Genomic DNA, 16,599 nt, shown 5'->3' with positions numbered 1-16,599 from the left:
GCGCCGCTCGCGGCGCGCCGCCGTGACGTCACGCGTCAGCGCCGGCGCGGTGACGCCACAGAGGCCGCGCGCACCCCGTTCCCCCCCCCCCCCGCCTCCCTCCGCCCCGCCGCCGCCATGTTCCGCAGCCTGCTGGTGGCGGCGGCGGCGCAGCGGCCGCAGGCCCCGGGCGGGTCCCCCCGGCCGCCGCCGCCCGCCGGCCCCGCCGCCGAGGCGCTGGAGGCGCAGTTCAGCTGCCCCATCTGCCTGGAGGTCTATCACCGCGCCGTCGGCATCGCGGGCTGCGGCCACACGTGAGGCCGGGCCCGGGGGGGGGGCGGGCGGGCGCCGCGACCCCTGCGACTTCTTCCCCCCCCCCCGCCCCATCCCGGACGGGGACCGCGACCCCCCGCCCCGCTCTCGCCCCTGGACTGGGCCCCCCACTCTCTTGCCCCTCGCCCGGGACCGCCCCGCTCTCTTGCAGTCGGTACCGGGACCCCTGTCCTGCCCCTCAGCCGGTACCGGGTCTGCCCGTCCCGTCCCGCACCGAGCTGGGTCGGCCTCCCGCGCCAGTACCTGGGCTCCCGTCCTGCCGCCTTCCCCCCGCCGCTGCCGGGACCCTCTTCCTATCCCCCGTTCCTGCATTGGCGCCGGGTCACACTGGAGGGCTGGAGGCCTTTCCCCAGCCGGCCTCTGCCCCCCATCCCTGCCCCCTTCCTACGAAGTGGGGACCTACTGGCCCCGGGGTCCCTGTCCTGTGGCTGAGGCCCCCCATATGCTCCCCCGACCAGGACCTCTTCTTTTCATCCTGCAGACAGGACCTGGGTTCCTGGCCCCCACAGTGGGGCTTCTCACTGTGGGGTGCATCCAAAGATCCTCTTTGCTCTGAGCACCCTCTGTTTCCCTCCACAAGAGCCGCCCAGGTGCTGGGCTGTCACCCTGTCCCTACCCTGGAGTCGATGGGGAAGCAGAGGGGTGCCCCCCGGAGCTCATGGTGGGAGGATCTCCCCCAAACTCTGCCCAGCCCCCGACACCCTTTCCCTGGCAGAGCCACTGTGGTCTCGCCTGGATGGAAATCCTGCCTGGAGCCCACTCTGTGAGCATCTGGGCCACCCAAGGCCAGATCACACGTTGGCCAAGCTGGGTTTGAGCTGTGCCCTGCTCCTCTGGTCCCTTGGTATGCCGGGAGAAGGTTACTGAGGCTGGAAAAGGGTCAGGAGATCTTGGAGTCCTACTGCGTGGGAGCTGGGGTTTGCCTGTGCAACCTGGGACCTTGGTGCCAACCAGGAGCTTGGCTGTGGGTAGCTGGCTGGGGACAAGGAGGTTGTAGGTGCTGATGGCAGCTTTGCAGCCCCACTCCAGCTGCTCGTTCTAGAGACAAAAAGGAAAACTTTCAGTGATGGCTCCTCAATTTCTCTTTCAAAGCTGATATCTGAGACAACTTGTTCTCGCATTGAGATCTGGCTCTTTCTCAACTCCGAATCATTTGGGATTGAGGGCAACCCTCAGCCCACTTGGGTGGTGGAGTGAGGTCAGGGAGCTGCAATGACTTCCCTCTTGCAAGCTGTAGCCTTGCATGGCTCCTCGGCCACTGCATGATGGTGCAGCTCTAAGTGTGTTAGGAGGCCACCTGGGAACCCCTTGAAGGAGAGATCTGCATTGGGAAGGGCTTAGTCATTGCTCGTGTGGAGAGTCAGGGACAAGGTGGTGACTGTGTTCCTGTGCCTGGTCCCAGTGCGGCTGTAGAGATTGAGCAGCATTTTGTACCCTGGTTCTAGGTGACATGGATTTGTAAGGGCAATTGGTAGGTGGAGGGGACGAGGATGGTGTGACTGCGCTTCCTGCAGGCCAGGGAACAGCACAAAGAGGTTTAGATCTTGGCTGACTCGAAGTATTGGTCTATGTGAAACCCCTAGTGGTTCTCCCAGGCTTTGTAAGAGAGATTTCATCTGCAGGTGGGTATCAGCAACCATGCTGATGGTGGGCCTCAGATCTGTCTGTGGATGTGGCTCTGTGCGGATGATGAAGGCAGGAGCAGTATTTCCCACAGGTTCCTACTCCATGCGAACGCTGCCCTGACACCTCTTTTGTGGCTGGAACTGCTGTGGGTGACAAGGGGATATTGGCTCGCCGTGACCCCAGTGGTGGCCCATCGTGGCTGTGACCCCTTTGGGCAGAGGCTGAAGTTGTTTACTTTGTGAGGGCCAAATCTGTTTGCCTCGCTGTGGGACTGTGGAGGCGTCCACAGACCATGGGTGGAAGAGAGCTCTCAGGCCACCTTCCGTAGTGCCCAGGGAGGAGGCTTGGCCTCCTGGTGTGGTGTTCACATGGAAGAAGGAGGTGGAGGAGGTTCCTGCAGGGTTGTGCTGCCCGGTCCGAGCAGGTCCAAGGCATGTGCCCTCAGTTTGGACTTGCTGGTGCTTGTCCTACAGGGCGGATTCAGAGCAGCATCAGCACTGGTGCAGGAATCTGAGCTCTTGCCCCTGTCTGGGGTGCCAGGTGGGATTTTGGTGGTTTCAACTCAGGCCGCTGCTTTGCTCCATCTCAGCAGTGCTTCCCTTTACAGCTGAGCAAAGGGGAAACGTGAGTGCGCCAGACCCACCTGGTTGGAGCTGCTGGGCTCTGAGCACGTTGCTCTGTGCTGGAGAGGCAGCCTGCTCCCTCCTCTCTGTGTGCTGCCAGCCCTGAGGGTGGCTTCGCTGTGTTTCCTCTCTGCTACTTTGATTTCTCATCTCTGCTCCTGCAGGCATAAGGACCTTGAGAGGAAGTGAGCCAGGCCGTAAATCTGTAGCTCACCCACTTGCTTTATTCCTATGCAGCCTGGATGTTTGGCACTGGTTATTGTTTGGCTCCATTTAATCTGTCCCTCCACTCACAACCCAGGCACGTGAGCAGCTCTCAGTGTCTGGCCGTGGGTCTCCAGGCAGGGGCTTTATCTGTGCACCGTGACTCTGTCCCAGATGTGTACAGGTCACTGTTTGGTGTGTGTGTGTGGAGGAGGACTTGGAGGGCACGCAGCAGAGAGCTCCACTCCTGCAGAGTGGCTCCTTCTCCACGGGGCGTGTGAAAGGACGTGAGATTTGGGCTGAGCCTGGCGTCCTTATACCCAGTGCCAAGCCACCTGCTCTGTCTGATCACTCCCAGTATCTGTCTCAGAGGTATTTAATCTTCGGTGTTGGGGCTGCCCTGTAGTCTGACAGTGCTGTGAGTCAGTGGGGATGGCTGTAAGAAGAAGCCCCTGGGGCATCTGGGAGCTACTGGGATGCCGAGGTCAGCAATGTGGATAGGGTATGCATGGCCAGAGACAGATGAACGCAGTGGACATTGAGCCCGTTACACCCATGGGAAGGATCCAGGTGGGACAGCTGATTCCACACCCTCCAGTGCAGGCTCTGCTGTTTCCTCTGTGGTTAAGGCTCCTCTGAGTGTCCTCAAATCTGTCCTGGATCCTGCTAGGGAGCGCAGCCCAAGGCAAGCAAGATTCCCTGGATGCAGGTGCACAGCAGGGCCAATGCCCTGCCCCAGGGCCAGCGTCTTGCTCCTGACTCTCCTGGGCTGGGACAACGTTGGTTCCCACCGAGGCGCTCGACACTGCTCTCTGTGCCCCTAGGTTTTGTGGAGAGTGCCTGCAGCCCTGCCTCCAAGTGCCCTCTCCACTGTGCCCGCTCTGCCGCATGCCCTTCGACCCCAAGAAGGTAGAGAAGGCCTCCAATGTGGAGAAACAGCTGTCGTCCTACAAGGCTCCTTGCAGAGGCTGCAGCAAGAAGGTAAAGCTTGTGAAGGAGCTGCCCTCTCCCAGGTGGGCGCAGCTTCATTTGGATGCTGATGTGTGCTAGCCACTGATGTGGTTCCTGGCCCTGCTGCTGTGATGCCAGGGAAAAGGATGTCACTTGCTGTCTGTGGTTGGGTTTGCAAAGTTCCCCGTTCAGCAAGCTCCCAAGTTATAAGATACTGTGGCCCCTGTGGGACCTTCTCTGTGGGAAGGCTGCTACCACAGGCCGGGAAGGCATGACTGCCTGAGGCAAGCAGGGCTGTGCGAAGATGAAGGTGCTCTCCTAGCTGCATTTGTCCGCAGAATGGAGCTGTTATTAGACAGTGGGGACCTTCAGATGCATGCTGAGGTTTCCCTGCAACATGAGAGAGGCTGAGACAGATCAGCTCTGCCATTCCTCCTGGGGATAAGGTTTTAGCTCTTGCTTAAGGTGCTGTGATCCTGACAGCTGCTAGGGAGCTGAACTGGCAGCAAGCAATAGGCACCACATGGGCCAGCCCGGGACAATCTGGTCTGGGACAGTTCTGGGACCAGCTATAAAGCTATGATTCATGATGTGTCTCTACAAGTTGGGCTGATGCCCTTTCTGGCTTCCGTATACTTTGGGGATCTTCCTGTAACTCCCTGGCTGTGGCCCAGAGATGATCCCATGTGATTGTGTCAGCAGTCTAGGGTTACCACCTGTCAGCCAAGCTGCATAGCACTGTGTGCTCCTGGTTTCTGAGTGTAAAGGAAAATGGAGCTAACGCTGCAGTAATGCAGCCTGGGTAACTTTCTGTGTTTAACCTTTGGGGGCATGTTGTGCTGAGAGCACGCAACCCCAAATCGCTCTGCTCTGCAGGGGAGGAAGGATTGGTGCAGAGTTTATGCGCTGGTGGGGGTCAGCCTGCATGGACCAATATTCATTCTGATGTTGATTGGTCAAAGTGTGGCCGAAACTGCTCTACTAAACTAGACCAGATGCTCCAATGCTGCATCTGGCAGGGGAAGGGGTTCCTGCAGCCTCCAGGAACATGTGTCCTCTCCTTGTTTTCTAGGTAACCCTAGCAAAAATGCGCTCTCACATCTCATCCTGTGCGAAGGTACAAGAGCAGATGGCCAACTGCCCGAAGTTCGTCCCTGTCGTCCCCACATCCCAGCCCATCCCCAGGTACTGCCATGCATCAGGAAGGGAAAGCTGTCCCTGCTTACAGACCTTACAGATGCTTGCATCCCTCTTTGTTATAAGCCCTAAAATCCCAGGACATGTTTCACTTTCTCATTATCCTGGAGTGGTCTCAGGAAGACGCATTGACACCCTTTCCCTCATGGCATCTGCAGCCAGGGTGCTGCCCAGTGCTGTTTCAGAGAGTGACCCACCTCTGCCTTGGGTGGGTGGGACAAAACAGACCAGGAAGCAGCAAGGGAGGCTGGATTAGTTTGGGAGAAGTTGGTCCAGGCCCTTTGCAAGTATCTCAGCTCTTCTTGCTTTCCTTAGCAATATTCCCAATCGCTCAACGTTCGTGTGTCCATACTGTGGGGCCCGGAACTTGGACCAGCAGGAGCTAGTCAAGCACTGCATGGAGAATCACCGCAATGACCCCAACAAAGTGGTGAGCGAGGCCGACCTGTTGGGCTTGGACAGTTTTGTGTGGGGTAACCCCTGGAATCCAAATATATCTTAACCAGTGCTTCATCTAAGGCTGCCTGAACACAGAGCTGCGCAGGAAGTGCAGCTATGTTTCTAGGTCATTTAATTTGTTTTGAATCTCTTTGACAAGAGGTAAGGAACTGCCTTTGCCAGCTTTGTAAGACTCTCTGGAATGAGCCACCTCTGTCCCCTTATGCATGCCATCCATGAGGTGCTGAGTTTGCTCTCCCCCAGCTCTGCTGGTTCAGCCCAGCTGTGGGTGACTGAGGTGAGGAACTTGCAGCTCTGGCACCATTTCAGAGGTGCGTGTGCACCCACGTGTAACTTGTCACCGGGCTAAAAGCAGTCTGGGCTGCATACCTGGAGGCTCTGCATGCTGAGGGATGTACCAAGGCAGGAGGGAATAGGGATGAACCCCCTGCTTAGTGCAACCTGCTGCAGGTCACGTTGTCATGAAGGGAGACTGCTGCTCACCTTCATCTTGTGTCACAGCTGCGCTAGCCCCCACCCCTCTGTGGGAGACAGAGGCCTCCTGGGGGCAGGCAGGGGGGTCTGTGCCTGTGAGTCACGATTCCCCTATCCTTTCTTGCTGCAGGTGTGCCCAGTCTGCTCAGCCATGCCCTGGGGTGACCCGAGCTACAAGAGCGCCAACTTCCTGCAGCATCTCCTCCACAGGCACAAGTTCTCCTATGACACCTTTGTGGTGAGTACGCCCATGAGCCAAAGCTGAGTCGTATTCCCTGTGTCCCCTGCTGAGTGGCTGGGAAGTGAAACCAGCCGTTGCCCTTTCATGCCGGTACCAGGCCAAATTGGTGTCCATCCCTGCAGGAGAGCAAGGGGACAGTTCCTTCTTTGGGCTTTGCAGGATGCGTGCAGCACACGTTAGCCCTACTTTGGAGAGCTCGTGGGTGCAAAGTTGGGTTCCCCAGCCTGCCCTGCAGAGGAGTTTGAGCTGGTCCTCAACAAACATGTACCCAAGAAAACACCACTGAAAGTGGAGGAGGGAAATGTTACTACAGTCTGTGAACATGGGTCACTTCTTCCACATGCTCCATTAAACTCTTGAGAAACCTAATTAGGAGCTTCAATTGGGGAGACATGGAACTGCTTCTCACATGGACCTGTTTCACCCATGCACACAGCTGGTCCAAGAGCAGAAGCGATGTTACCAGATTTGACCCAAGCAGGCAAGGGACTGTAGGCACAGACCCAGAATGCCCCAAAGAGTGTGTTGCTCCTGGAACCTCACAGCCCCATTTGCCAGAGGTAAAGGGGGGCTGCACTGTTTGCAGCCTGGAGGGAGGATCGGGAACAGAAAGGCTCCTCCCCTTGCCTGTTCCCACTGCTTTGAGGAGGCTCTGTGGTCAGTGCTGGCTCTTCTGACTGGCCGCTCTCTGTTTCCAGGACTATAATATCGATGAGGAAGCAGCGTTGCAGGCTGCCCTGGCACTGTCCCTCTCCGAGAACTGAAGGTGACTGCGGAGCATCGGTTCAGACCCCTCTCTCATATCTCTTCTCCTCTTGCACACTCAGCCTTCCTGCTGAGGAGGTACGGAGCTCCTTGGCCTCTCGGCACCCCCAGAGACCCACCACCTCTCTTCCAACTTCTTTCTGGGCTGATCCCACCTTGTTTAAGAAGGTGGAGTCTCTTTAGCATCACACTGGACTGGTTGGTGAGTGAGCAGAGACATTCCCTGTTGGGAGCAGAGTGATGTCTGTGCCGGAGGACTGGGATTGTTCCTCAGTTGGGCGTTTCATATCCATATACGGAGTATATACCTGTATCCAGATCTATTTATTATTAGATGCTTTTTGGCACCATTCGTCTTCATGCTCTTTGTTGCAATTTAATAGGTATGTAAAACTATGATGCATTTTATGCAAAAATGCGCTAGTTTTAAACTGGAATCATCCATGTTCTTTTAAAAAAAGGAAGAAAACAGCATGGAGCCTTTTTTAAACCCCACGTGGCTATTTCTGGAGATACTGGTCTGTTCTGTCCCCCACGCTGTGGGCAAGAGCTGCCTTGTTTTCCTGCTACTGCACAGGCAAGGCCAAAAACAGACTGGGCTAAATCCCGAAGCAAGACTGTTGCCCTCGTGCACTGTGACGCCAGAGGGTTCAGAAGAGTCTGCAGGGAGCCATGGACTGTCCTGGCATCCAGCATTCAGTGAAACTCTTACCTTTCTCATTTTGTACTAGCTCTTGTGATACTAGGAGTTCTTGCATTTTTCTACATTAATCGGTGTGATACCTTTTCCACGTTTTATAGAGCAGGAACAGAAGCTATTACTCTTCACACTGCAATATCTGTGACTGGGGACAAGAGTATTTTTATGGAACATTATTAAGAAAGTATATTTTTTAAAAAAACAAACAAACATGCTGTGGATTTGCAATTGGCTGGGAGGGAGATGTTGGACCCTGGACCTGTGGGTGGGGCTCTGCCTGGGCAATGGGAAGTGCATGGGTTTCCTGTTTTGTTATTTCTGGGCTGTTCTGTTTCTCCGTTAGTTTGTTTCTTTGTACGTGAGTGATGTTGCAGGAGAGACCAGGTTAGAGCAGCACCTTGTGGGCAGAGCTTGTTGGCTGGAGAAGCAAATCAGAAACACAGCTAGGCCATTGGGTCCCTTTTGGGAAGAGAATTGTACAGTAAGGTACGAGCAGTGTGCCGAGTGGCTCAGAGGGCTGCCTTGTTTGGGGGGGAAAGCAGCCCTTTGTGCTCTCCAAGAGCTGGTCTGCTGGCTGCGATCTCCGGGCCATTAACCCTCTCCAGTGTGTGTGGCCAGGCTCTTTGTGTTCTTGCCAAGTGGGATGACTGGAGCAACTCTCGCTCAGCTGGCTTTAGCAGTGCTTTCTGCTGTAAATGCAGGCCTAATGTTGATGGATGGGTTTCCCTCCCCTACCTGAAGTTTGATCTCTCAAATGCTTGTAGTTAAACGATGAGCTATGGTGTTTGAGCATAGAGCCAAGAGCAGGGGGTCCAGCCTGCAGTGGTAGGCTTGTGAAAACTCTGCCAGGAAATGCCCAGGTTTGATTTTCCTCCATCTGGGACAGTTGGGAATCCACAGAAAACCTGCCACGCTCCTGTAACTTCTTGGCAAAAGAGATCTAGCGTGGCACTAGAAGGAGGATTTCACTGTGAGACTTCGTATGCCAGATTCCTAACACAGCAAGCAGCATTAACATCTCTGTAGGCAGAGCTGCTCTGTGGTGGGAGCAGGTGCCTGGTGCTAGATGTGGCTGTGGGCAGGAGCACACAGATGGCAGGTGTAATCCACAGTGGCAGTTTCTGTCTGCAGTGTGCAACCAACCAAGCAGGTGGATTAGTTCCAGGCAGCTGACAGGCAGTGCAGAGCGGCTGGGTTGTGTCCAGGTGATGTGTGGCGGGGAGGGACATCTGTATGTGCTCTCTGTGCTAGAATCCCAACCCTGATGCAGAGCATCTTGTCCCCCCTCCAAAACACAGGACTGCATCTCCCTCCCCCAGGATTCTCTGGGAATAAGGCACACCTGGGCAGATGCTGATCCGAGAGATACTCCTCCGAAGCAAGCGCTGTGTCTGCCTGCTGCCCTCATGTGATGTGGTGCCCTGGTCCGAGGTGGAAGGGACAGCTTTCTTCTGCTTGCTCTCAAGCTCCTGCCCTTGTGATGCAGTGGGATGGCCACAGTGTTTTGCCCTTGCACTAGTTCGGGTTGCACTGCAGGACTTACGGAAGAGGCCGTGCCTCTTCCCCATGCGTGGCCCCTTCTGTCGTTCTCACCCTGGCTGTGCTGCAGCCTGCCCAGGCCAGCTGACCTGTGTTGCACATCATCCCTTTGCTCTTGGTACGTGCTGCTGGTTGCTTCCAGTCTGCTCAACTGGGTGCAAGTGGTAGGGAGATCTGTTGCCAGCCTCTGAGCCAGCTGCTGCTGTCCTCAGCACAATGGAGCGATCCCCACGTGCAGCAAAAATCACTTCCCATCTAAAGAGATGTCACTGGAGCCATGTGCTGGGGCCCTGCCCTCCTTTGGGGTCACGCAAGATCAGCACAAGCCTCGCAGTCAATTAACTGCAGCGAGGTGATGGTGCATGAAGTCTGCAGACCCGCTGATTCAGCACTAAACTTGCAGCCAAGTTGACGTCTCATTCATACAGGGGTTTGCGGAGAGGGGGTGGGAAAATGGGCAGCAGCCCCTCGCTGTGCACTGCCGGGGTGTCACGGGATACAGGCCGGGAGGCACAACTCCGCTCGAGAGCGGACCTGGTAGAAGTTGCACCGGTTTGTGTAGAGGTCAGTATTGACCTCGTCTTCCCACCAGCTCTGCCTCTGTTTGGAGATTAATCAAGGGACCTGTAAAGGTCAGAACTATCTGGGCAGCTATGCCAGAGCTTGCGCGGTACGCCTGGTCCCTTGGCAGTGCCAGTTCAGTTGATGCTATAGAGAAGAGCAGAAGTGGAGTGTCACCTGGGCTGCTGGGTGACAAATGTGTCTGGTGTCAGATCTGTGACATCAGTGCAGTTACCAGGCACAGAGCGACATCGCAGGGAAACCCTGCTCCCCTCGCCTGCTTCGCCCTGCCCAGTTCTGCATGTCGCCTGGTATGTCCCTGCAGGCGGGGAGCTGGGGACGTGCTGTGCCCTGTCAGGGGAGGGGACCCAGATGCTGGCTGCGTCCCACTGTGCAGGTCCCTGCAGGGGGAGCAGCGGCCACGCACATCGTGGAGGCTGTGATTTATCAGAGGTGCCCAAAGGAGAGGGTGACTCGTGTAGGTGTCCGGTGCTGTCAGCGCTCCTGGGGTCTGCTCAGCCATGGTTGCTGCTGCTGGGGCCTCACCAGGCAGTGGGTCCCGGCAGGAGCCCAGAGGCACAGGATACCGGAGCCTTGCGGATGTGGCAGGATGCCTGGGGGTCGCTCGCTGGGGGTGGAGGCTGGGAATCCCTTTGAGAAAGGTGCTGCAGGCAGGGGAAACAGTGTGGGCAAGCTAGAGGCAAACAGCTCCTCCGTGGTCCTGGGGCAGTTTTCTGCTTGCGCGAGCTGCCCTGGCAGATGAGGCTCTGCCTGGCCAGAGCTGTCGGGGTGGAAAGGCCCCTCAGTTTAATGTCTTGGCTGTTGAGGTTTGGTTTTGTCCAACTAAATCTGTAGCCCTGCAGCACAGAGAGTCTAGGGGTTTGGATTGCCCCCAGAGGAAAGGATGCAGGGTTTGGGGTCGTGTGGTCCTTGCAAGGCTTGTACGTGGCTTTGGCTGTTCCACTGCTGAGCCTGTCTTAACCAGGATGGAGAGAGGTCGGTGTCCTCGATGGTCTGTTTGTTCTGGATATCTCCTGTGCCTGCTGAATCTGTGCTGCTAGCACATGATTCAAGCAGGAGAGGGGGGTGCGTGGGCTCTTCCCTGTAGCCTGGGAAGCACACAGATGAGCTGCGTCCCAGCCCAGAAAGCAATCCTCTCCAGAGCCTGTTGGTTTGAGAATGGCCTCTCAAAGGATCAAGTCCCACCTCTAAAGATGCTGGAGCTCTTTGGTGGGGCTGTGGGCTATCGGAGCGCCTTTGCTATGGGGTCAGGCTCTGTACAGCAGCTATGTGGAGGTGTTTGACCCCATGTGGTTGCTGAACTGCAGTAATGTGATTAAAAAATGGTACTGAAACCCCTTGTTGCCTCTGCCCTGGAGGAGACATGCTTGTGTTGGGTTACTGCGGTGCAGCTGATGCTTGGTGCCTCGAGTGTGCCAGAGGCCTGGCTGCTAAGCCGTCCCTGCACATTACTGCCGGGAGGAGCACCCTTTCATGGTTTACCCAAGAGACTTGTTTCCCTCCAGCTCTGCTTTAGCAATACTGTATCTTTTTTACCTTGATCGAAATAGTAACGAGTGTTTTGCAGGGCTGTGAGCTTCCCAGAGCCGCTGGCAGTCCTACGAGGAGCCCGCAGAGCTGGACAGGCCCCCTCGCACCATCTGGTCCCCTAGCTGAGGGCTCAACGGGTGCAGGCCACATGGAAAGGGCTGGAGCTTCTCTACTCCCATCCCTCGAGTGGGGTTTAGCGTGAAGGGACAGTGTCTTCTCTTACCAGCGCTGTATGCTCAGCAAACTGAGAGCCCTCTTGCCTTGCCCAGGACTTTCCCTAATTCCCGAGGGGAAGGTGAGCAGCGGGATCTCTCCCACCGCAGTCTCCTGGGGGGCACCCCAGCTGCGCGTGTGGGAGCTGAGCCCCTCACCTGTCTGAGGCAGCGCTGTTAACGTCTCTGTTTCCTTCCTTCCTTCCTCCTTTCTGCCCCAGCAATACCAGAGCAGGGGCAGCAACCGCTGCTTTTGTAAAGCACTTTAAGGCCCAGGCTGCGATGCTGCAGGCATGCGCTGCGCTCTGCAGGCAGCTCCCGCGCGTGTCTCACCTCCTCTTTGCAAGGGGTTTGGGTACGGCCGTGCCCGACGGGCCGTGGTGCCGCCCGGGCTGTGCCCATGGCTCTGGGCACAGGGAGGCTCCCGCCGTGCCAGTGGCCATGCTGTTCAGTGTGTTACTTGTGACTTTTTTCATAACAACTAGAACTTTTAACGAGACGTACTGTTTTTTGAAGAAGAAGAAGAAAACAAAAATCAATGACATATTTGTAGCAAACCATTTTTCTCAATAAAGGCAGTTTCATCCATAGGCTGTCTTGGTGTGAAGCGTCTCCCCCATGGGGCACAGGTACCCGCGAACCGTCAGCGGGGCTTTGCCGCCACCCTGCCTGCTGCCCGTGTTTCAATCTCGTCCTACCCTGCCACCTGCTTGACAGGGCTGAGATCTGGCTCACGCCGAGACCTGGCTCAGGAGCACCGCGCTGGGAATCCTGCAGGCCCGGGAGCCTGGGCCATCGGCAAGCAGGGAAGCGGAGGCACCGGGGATGCCCGGCTCCCACGTTGCTCGCAGCCTTGACTGGACCATGGCCGCAGGTGTCCAACCTGTTGCTGCTCGAGGGGGAGTGCTCGGCTCCGGCAGGGCAGGTTGCGGGAAGGAGGTGCGTGCCCCGCTGCACCGGTTATCTCGGTTGCTCCCTTCTCAAACAGAGGACTCATCTTTACAGCTTCATCCCCTGACTCATTAACTCTTCCTGATAATGGGCCCATGGAGGGTTTGGCAATGCGGTTTCATCACCAGGGCCCTCCTCCCTCCGGGGTTTTTGGAGCCCTCCCTGCCATTGACTCCCCGACAATGCTCTCCCTGCCCTTATCTCCTGGAGGTTTATCTCTGGCTTATCCCTCTCTTGGTGGCACAGGTCCCTCCCTCGTGGCAAGGCTGCCAGAGCTGGAGCGTGCTGCTGCGTTGTTGGGGGGGTCCCTCTGCCTCCTGGGAGCCCACCTGGCAAGTGTCCTGTGGTCGGCCCCACAGCCCCAGCAGGGCTCCGGCTTCCCCGCTTTGCCCCTTGGCAGCCTCTGCTGCTGCCCCCCACCTCTGGCGCCCTGATCTGGGGCATGCAGAGGAGGACACGGGGAGGTCCTGTCCCCATCCCTGCAGCTGTGGGTCCTCAGCACTACGTGCCATCCCCAAAGCCCCTCTGAGGAACCGCATAGGGTGTTTCTCTCCCAGGTGTCTTCAGGGAGACATCCTGGCTCCATGAGGCTGTTGGGGTTCCCCAGGGCCACGGCCCAGCCAGGTGGGGGACAAGCAGACACCCTGGGCACGACCAGACGTGGGTCCCAGCTGGGTGGGGGAGCTGGCATGGGCTGAGCAGGATGGGCCTCGTGCTGGGCCCAGTCTAGGGGGCTGGTGACCCCTTGGAGGGAGGCTGGATGTCACCCCATAGCTCTGGTCAGTCTGAACTTCTTGCTGCTGCTCCCGGGGGTGGGAGAGGACCCCCCCCCCCAGCGATTCCCGAGGACCGTCCAGGCGGCTGTGCACGGAGCCCGATGCCCGTGCTGGTCCCTGCCGCAGGTGAGCGTGGGGTACGAGCCGGGCTGCGTACAGGTGGCGGACGTGTAGCTGGGGTCAAAGCAGCCCTCAGAGCAGCGTGTGCGCAAAGCAGGCGGAGGCTCGGAGAGGAGGCTCGGGGGCAAACAGCACCGCCGGCACCCTGCGACGCTCCCGGCTCGGTCCGGGCGCTGGGGCTGAGCCCATTGGTGTGGCATCGTTCCCGTGCTCCTCTCCCACCCCTGAGCTGGGGCGGTGAGATGGGTTTAGCCTAGATCGAGGACCGTGGCCGGATCCCCCGGGGCTGGAAATCCCCGGCCCTCCATCCTGCCCTGCTGCGGGGCGCGTTGGAGGGGTCCGGAGCCGGGCGCTGGGGGCGGCACGGCCGCGGGGACCCGCTCTCGCCCTCCGCCGGGCGCCCGGCCGCGTCCCCTCCGAGGGACGGGGCCACGGGGAGCCGCCGCAGCCCCTCTCCCGCCCCGCCGCCCGGGGGCTCGCGGGAGCCGGGGGGGCCCCCGCGTGCACCTCCTGTCCCGGCGCACGTTGCCCCCCGCTACGGCCCCGGTGCGGGGGGCTGTAAACGGCTCCGGGACACAATGGCCCGGGCTGATAACATTGAGGAGCGCCCTTATCTGCGCGCCGGCCCTGGGGCCGCCAGGACGCCCCGGGGCCGCGGCCGGGGCGGGGGGCGGCAGCCCGGGGCACGGGGCCGTCCGGCCGCGGCCCCCGCACCTGCGGCGGGGCGTGCCGGCCGCCGAGGCCAGCCCTCGGGCCGCGGTTGGCCCGGGGGCTGCCCCGGGGGCCGCCCATGCTAATGAGCCCGCGGCCTTAGGGCACCTGCCGGGTGTCCCAGCGGCGCGGGGGGCCGGGCGCGGGGACGAGGCGCTCGCCTGCCGCCCCCCCCCCCCCGCTCCCTCCTCCCGCCTGGCTCGGCCCTGCCTCGTCCGTCCGCGCCGCCCGCGCTCCCGGCCCTGCCCGGCCTGCCTCGGCCGTCTGTCCTGCCTCGTCCGGCTGCCCTGCCAGGTCTCCCTGCCCTGCCGGGGCTCCCTGTCCTGCCTGTCCTGCCTTGTCCGTCTGTCCTGCCGGCTATCCCCGTCCTGCCAGATCTCCCTGCTCTGCCTGCCCCTGCCTTGTCCGTCTGTCCTGCCGGCTATCCCCGTCCTGCCAGATCTCCCTGCTCTGCCTGCCCCTGCCTTGTCCGTCTGTCCTGCCGGCTATCCCCGTCCTGCCAGATCTCCCTGCTCTGCCTGCCCCTGCCTTGTCCGTCTGTCCTGCCGGCTATCCCCGTCCTGCCAGATCTCCCTGCTCTGCCTGCCCCTGCCTTGTCCGTCTGTCCTGCCGGCTATCCCCGTCCTGCCAGATCTCCCTGCTCTGCCTGCCCCTGCCTTGTTCGTCTGTCCTGCCGGGTATCCCTGTCCTGCCTTGTCCGTCTGTCCCGCCGGCTCTCCCTGCCCACCCTGCCGGTCCGGCCATGCCCCGCTCTTTTCTGGTGAAGAAACCCTCCAGCACCCGCATCCCCAACTACGGCCAGCTCGACACGCGTGCTCACGGTAAGGCTCTGCCTGTGCCTCCCCGGGACCCCGCTCCCCCCGGCTTCCCCTGGGCTGCGGCTCCCGCGCTCCCGTCTGGGGGGCTGGTTTTGCTGCTTTTTGCAGCGGGGCGGGGGGGGGGGGAGCAGAAGGGGGACCCGCCATGGGGCACGATGGGCACGGGAGCGGGGCAGGGGGCGGTGAAAGGGGCAGGCAGGCCTCGTCCGTGAGGGCTGACGCCCCGCGTCCCCGCTCCGGCTCCTGCAGAGACGGCCGGCTCGTGCGGCTCGTGCCGGGGGCTGCTGCTCTCGGTGCTCCGGCCGCCCGCCGGCTCCGCCGCCCGCCCCCGGGACCGCGGCTCCCTCTTCGCCCGCTTCCCGCTGCCCGCCGAGACCAAGGGCCCCCCCAACGCCGGCCCGGGGACCCCCCTGAAGGACAACCAGAACCTGAACCTGCCGGCGGCGCCGGGGGGGCTGCGGGGGCGGCTGGCTTGCCCCCAGCCCTGCCGCCCCTCGCCGGGGCCGGGCTGCCGCGGGCAGCCGCCCCGCGCCCTGCCGAGCCGGCGCGCGTTCAGCTGCAAGTACTGCGAGAAGGCGTACGGCAGCCTGGGCGCCCTGAAGATGCACATCCGCACCCACACGCTGCCCTGCGTCTGCAGCATCTGCGGCAAAGCCTTCTCCCGGCCCTGGCTGCTCCAGGGGCACATCCGCACCCACACAGGTAGGGCTGCGCCCGCTGCCTCCCCGGGGCTCCCCGTGCCTCAGTTTCCCCTCTGTAACGGGACGGGTGAAGCCCTGCAGGCGCCGGTGTCCCAGCACGTTTCAGGGACCACTGGGAAGCGCCCGGGCACCGGGGCAGGGGCACGAGGAAGAGGATGAGGGCGGTGTGGAAGGGCGGCCGGGGAGGGCTGCAGAGGGGCGTGGGGCGCCGGGGGCTCGCGGCCAGGCGCGAGGGGCGCGGAGGGCGGCCGGGGCGCCGAGCCGGGTGCTGACAGCCTTGCCCGGGGCGTCCCGCAGGAGAGAAGCCCTACGCCTGCCCCCACTGCAGCCGGGCCTTCGCCGACCGCTCCAACCTGCGCGCCCACCTCCAGACCCACTCCGACGTCAAGCGGTACCGGTGCCGCGCCTGCTCCAAGACCTTCTCCCGCATGTCGCTGCTGGCCCGGCACGAGGACGGCGGGGGCTGCGCCGCGTCCTGAGCCGCCCGCCGCCCCGGCACACCCCCGGACTGCCTCCCCTCCGCCGGCACCGTCCTCATCCTCGGCGGGGACCTCGGCGCCGCGCCGGGCCGCGGCGCCCCAGCCCCTTCCCGCCGGCGCTGCCGTGGCTTCCGAGACGTTTTGCTGCAGAAAGAATTAAAAGCGGAGCCGAGCGCCGTGGGCCTGAGCCGAGAGTCCCTTGCTGCTGGGGCCGTCCCCGGCGCTGCGTGCCCAGCTCCGGTGGCATCGCCGGGTCCGGAGACACGGTCCGGCTTGGAGGGTCCGGCTCTCCCCCGCCCCCGCCGGACCCTCCTGCCCGGCTTTCGGTGGGAAGCGGGGTGCCAACCCGGCCTTAAAAATAGGAGCAGGGATATTGGGTTTTGCTGAGCGCGGGATGTAACCCGAGCGGCCGGGGCACCCGTGCGCGGCCCGGCCCCGGCCCCGTTTCCTCGACGGGGAGGTGTCGCCCCCGCGGGCTCCTCCGCACGCCCTCGGGGCACTGGGGGCTGCACCGGGGTCGCCGCGGGCTCGTCCCCAGCTATTGCACCGCGCGTCGCCGGAGGGCTGACCGGCTCCGGGCTGCGGCCGAGCTCCTGCTGCCGGCTCCGGCCGGGAGCCCCCCGGGACG

General features: G+C 60.9%; 2 protein-coding genes across 2 annotated transcripts; both read left to right on the top strand.

Moving 5' to 3' along the window:
* Nucleotides 1-115: 115 nt before the first annotated feature.
* On the top strand, nucleotides 116-12,003 carry RNF166 (ring finger protein 166). The gene is made up of 6 exons (XM_062586250.1): nucleotides 116-293; nucleotides 3,590-3,746; nucleotides 4,789-4,901; nucleotides 5,229-5,343; nucleotides 5,977-6,084; nucleotides 6,786-12,003. Exons 1-6 carry the CDS (start codon nucleotides 118-120, stop codon nucleotides 6,849-6,851), a joined length of 735 nt encoding a protein of 244 aa, XP_062442234.1. The 5' UTR covers nucleotides 116-117; the 3' UTR covers nucleotides 6,852-12,003.
* Nucleotides 12,004-14,715: 2,712 nt separating this feature from the next.
* SNAI3 (snail family transcriptional repressor 3) lies at nucleotides 14,716-15,971 on the top strand. Its single transcript, XM_062586865.1, has 4 exons — nucleotides 14,716-14,794; nucleotides 15,041-15,261; nucleotides 15,313-15,493; nucleotides 15,790-15,971. Exons 1-4 carry the CDS (start codon nucleotides 14,716-14,718, stop codon nucleotides 15,969-15,971), a joined length of 663 nt encoding a protein of 220 aa, XP_062442849.1.
* Nucleotides 15,972-16,599: the final 628 nt, after the last annotated feature.

Source organism: Rhea pennata, chromosome 13, assembly GCF_028389875.1.
Source record: "Rhea pennata isolate bPtePen1 chromosome 13, bPtePen1.pri, whole genome shotgun sequence".
Lineage (NCBI taxonomy): Eukaryota > Metazoa > Chordata > Aves > Rheiformes > Rheidae > Rhea > Rhea pennata.
Note: the sequence above shows the minus strand (reverse complement) of the source record. Positions and strands in the feature narration are given on the sequence as shown.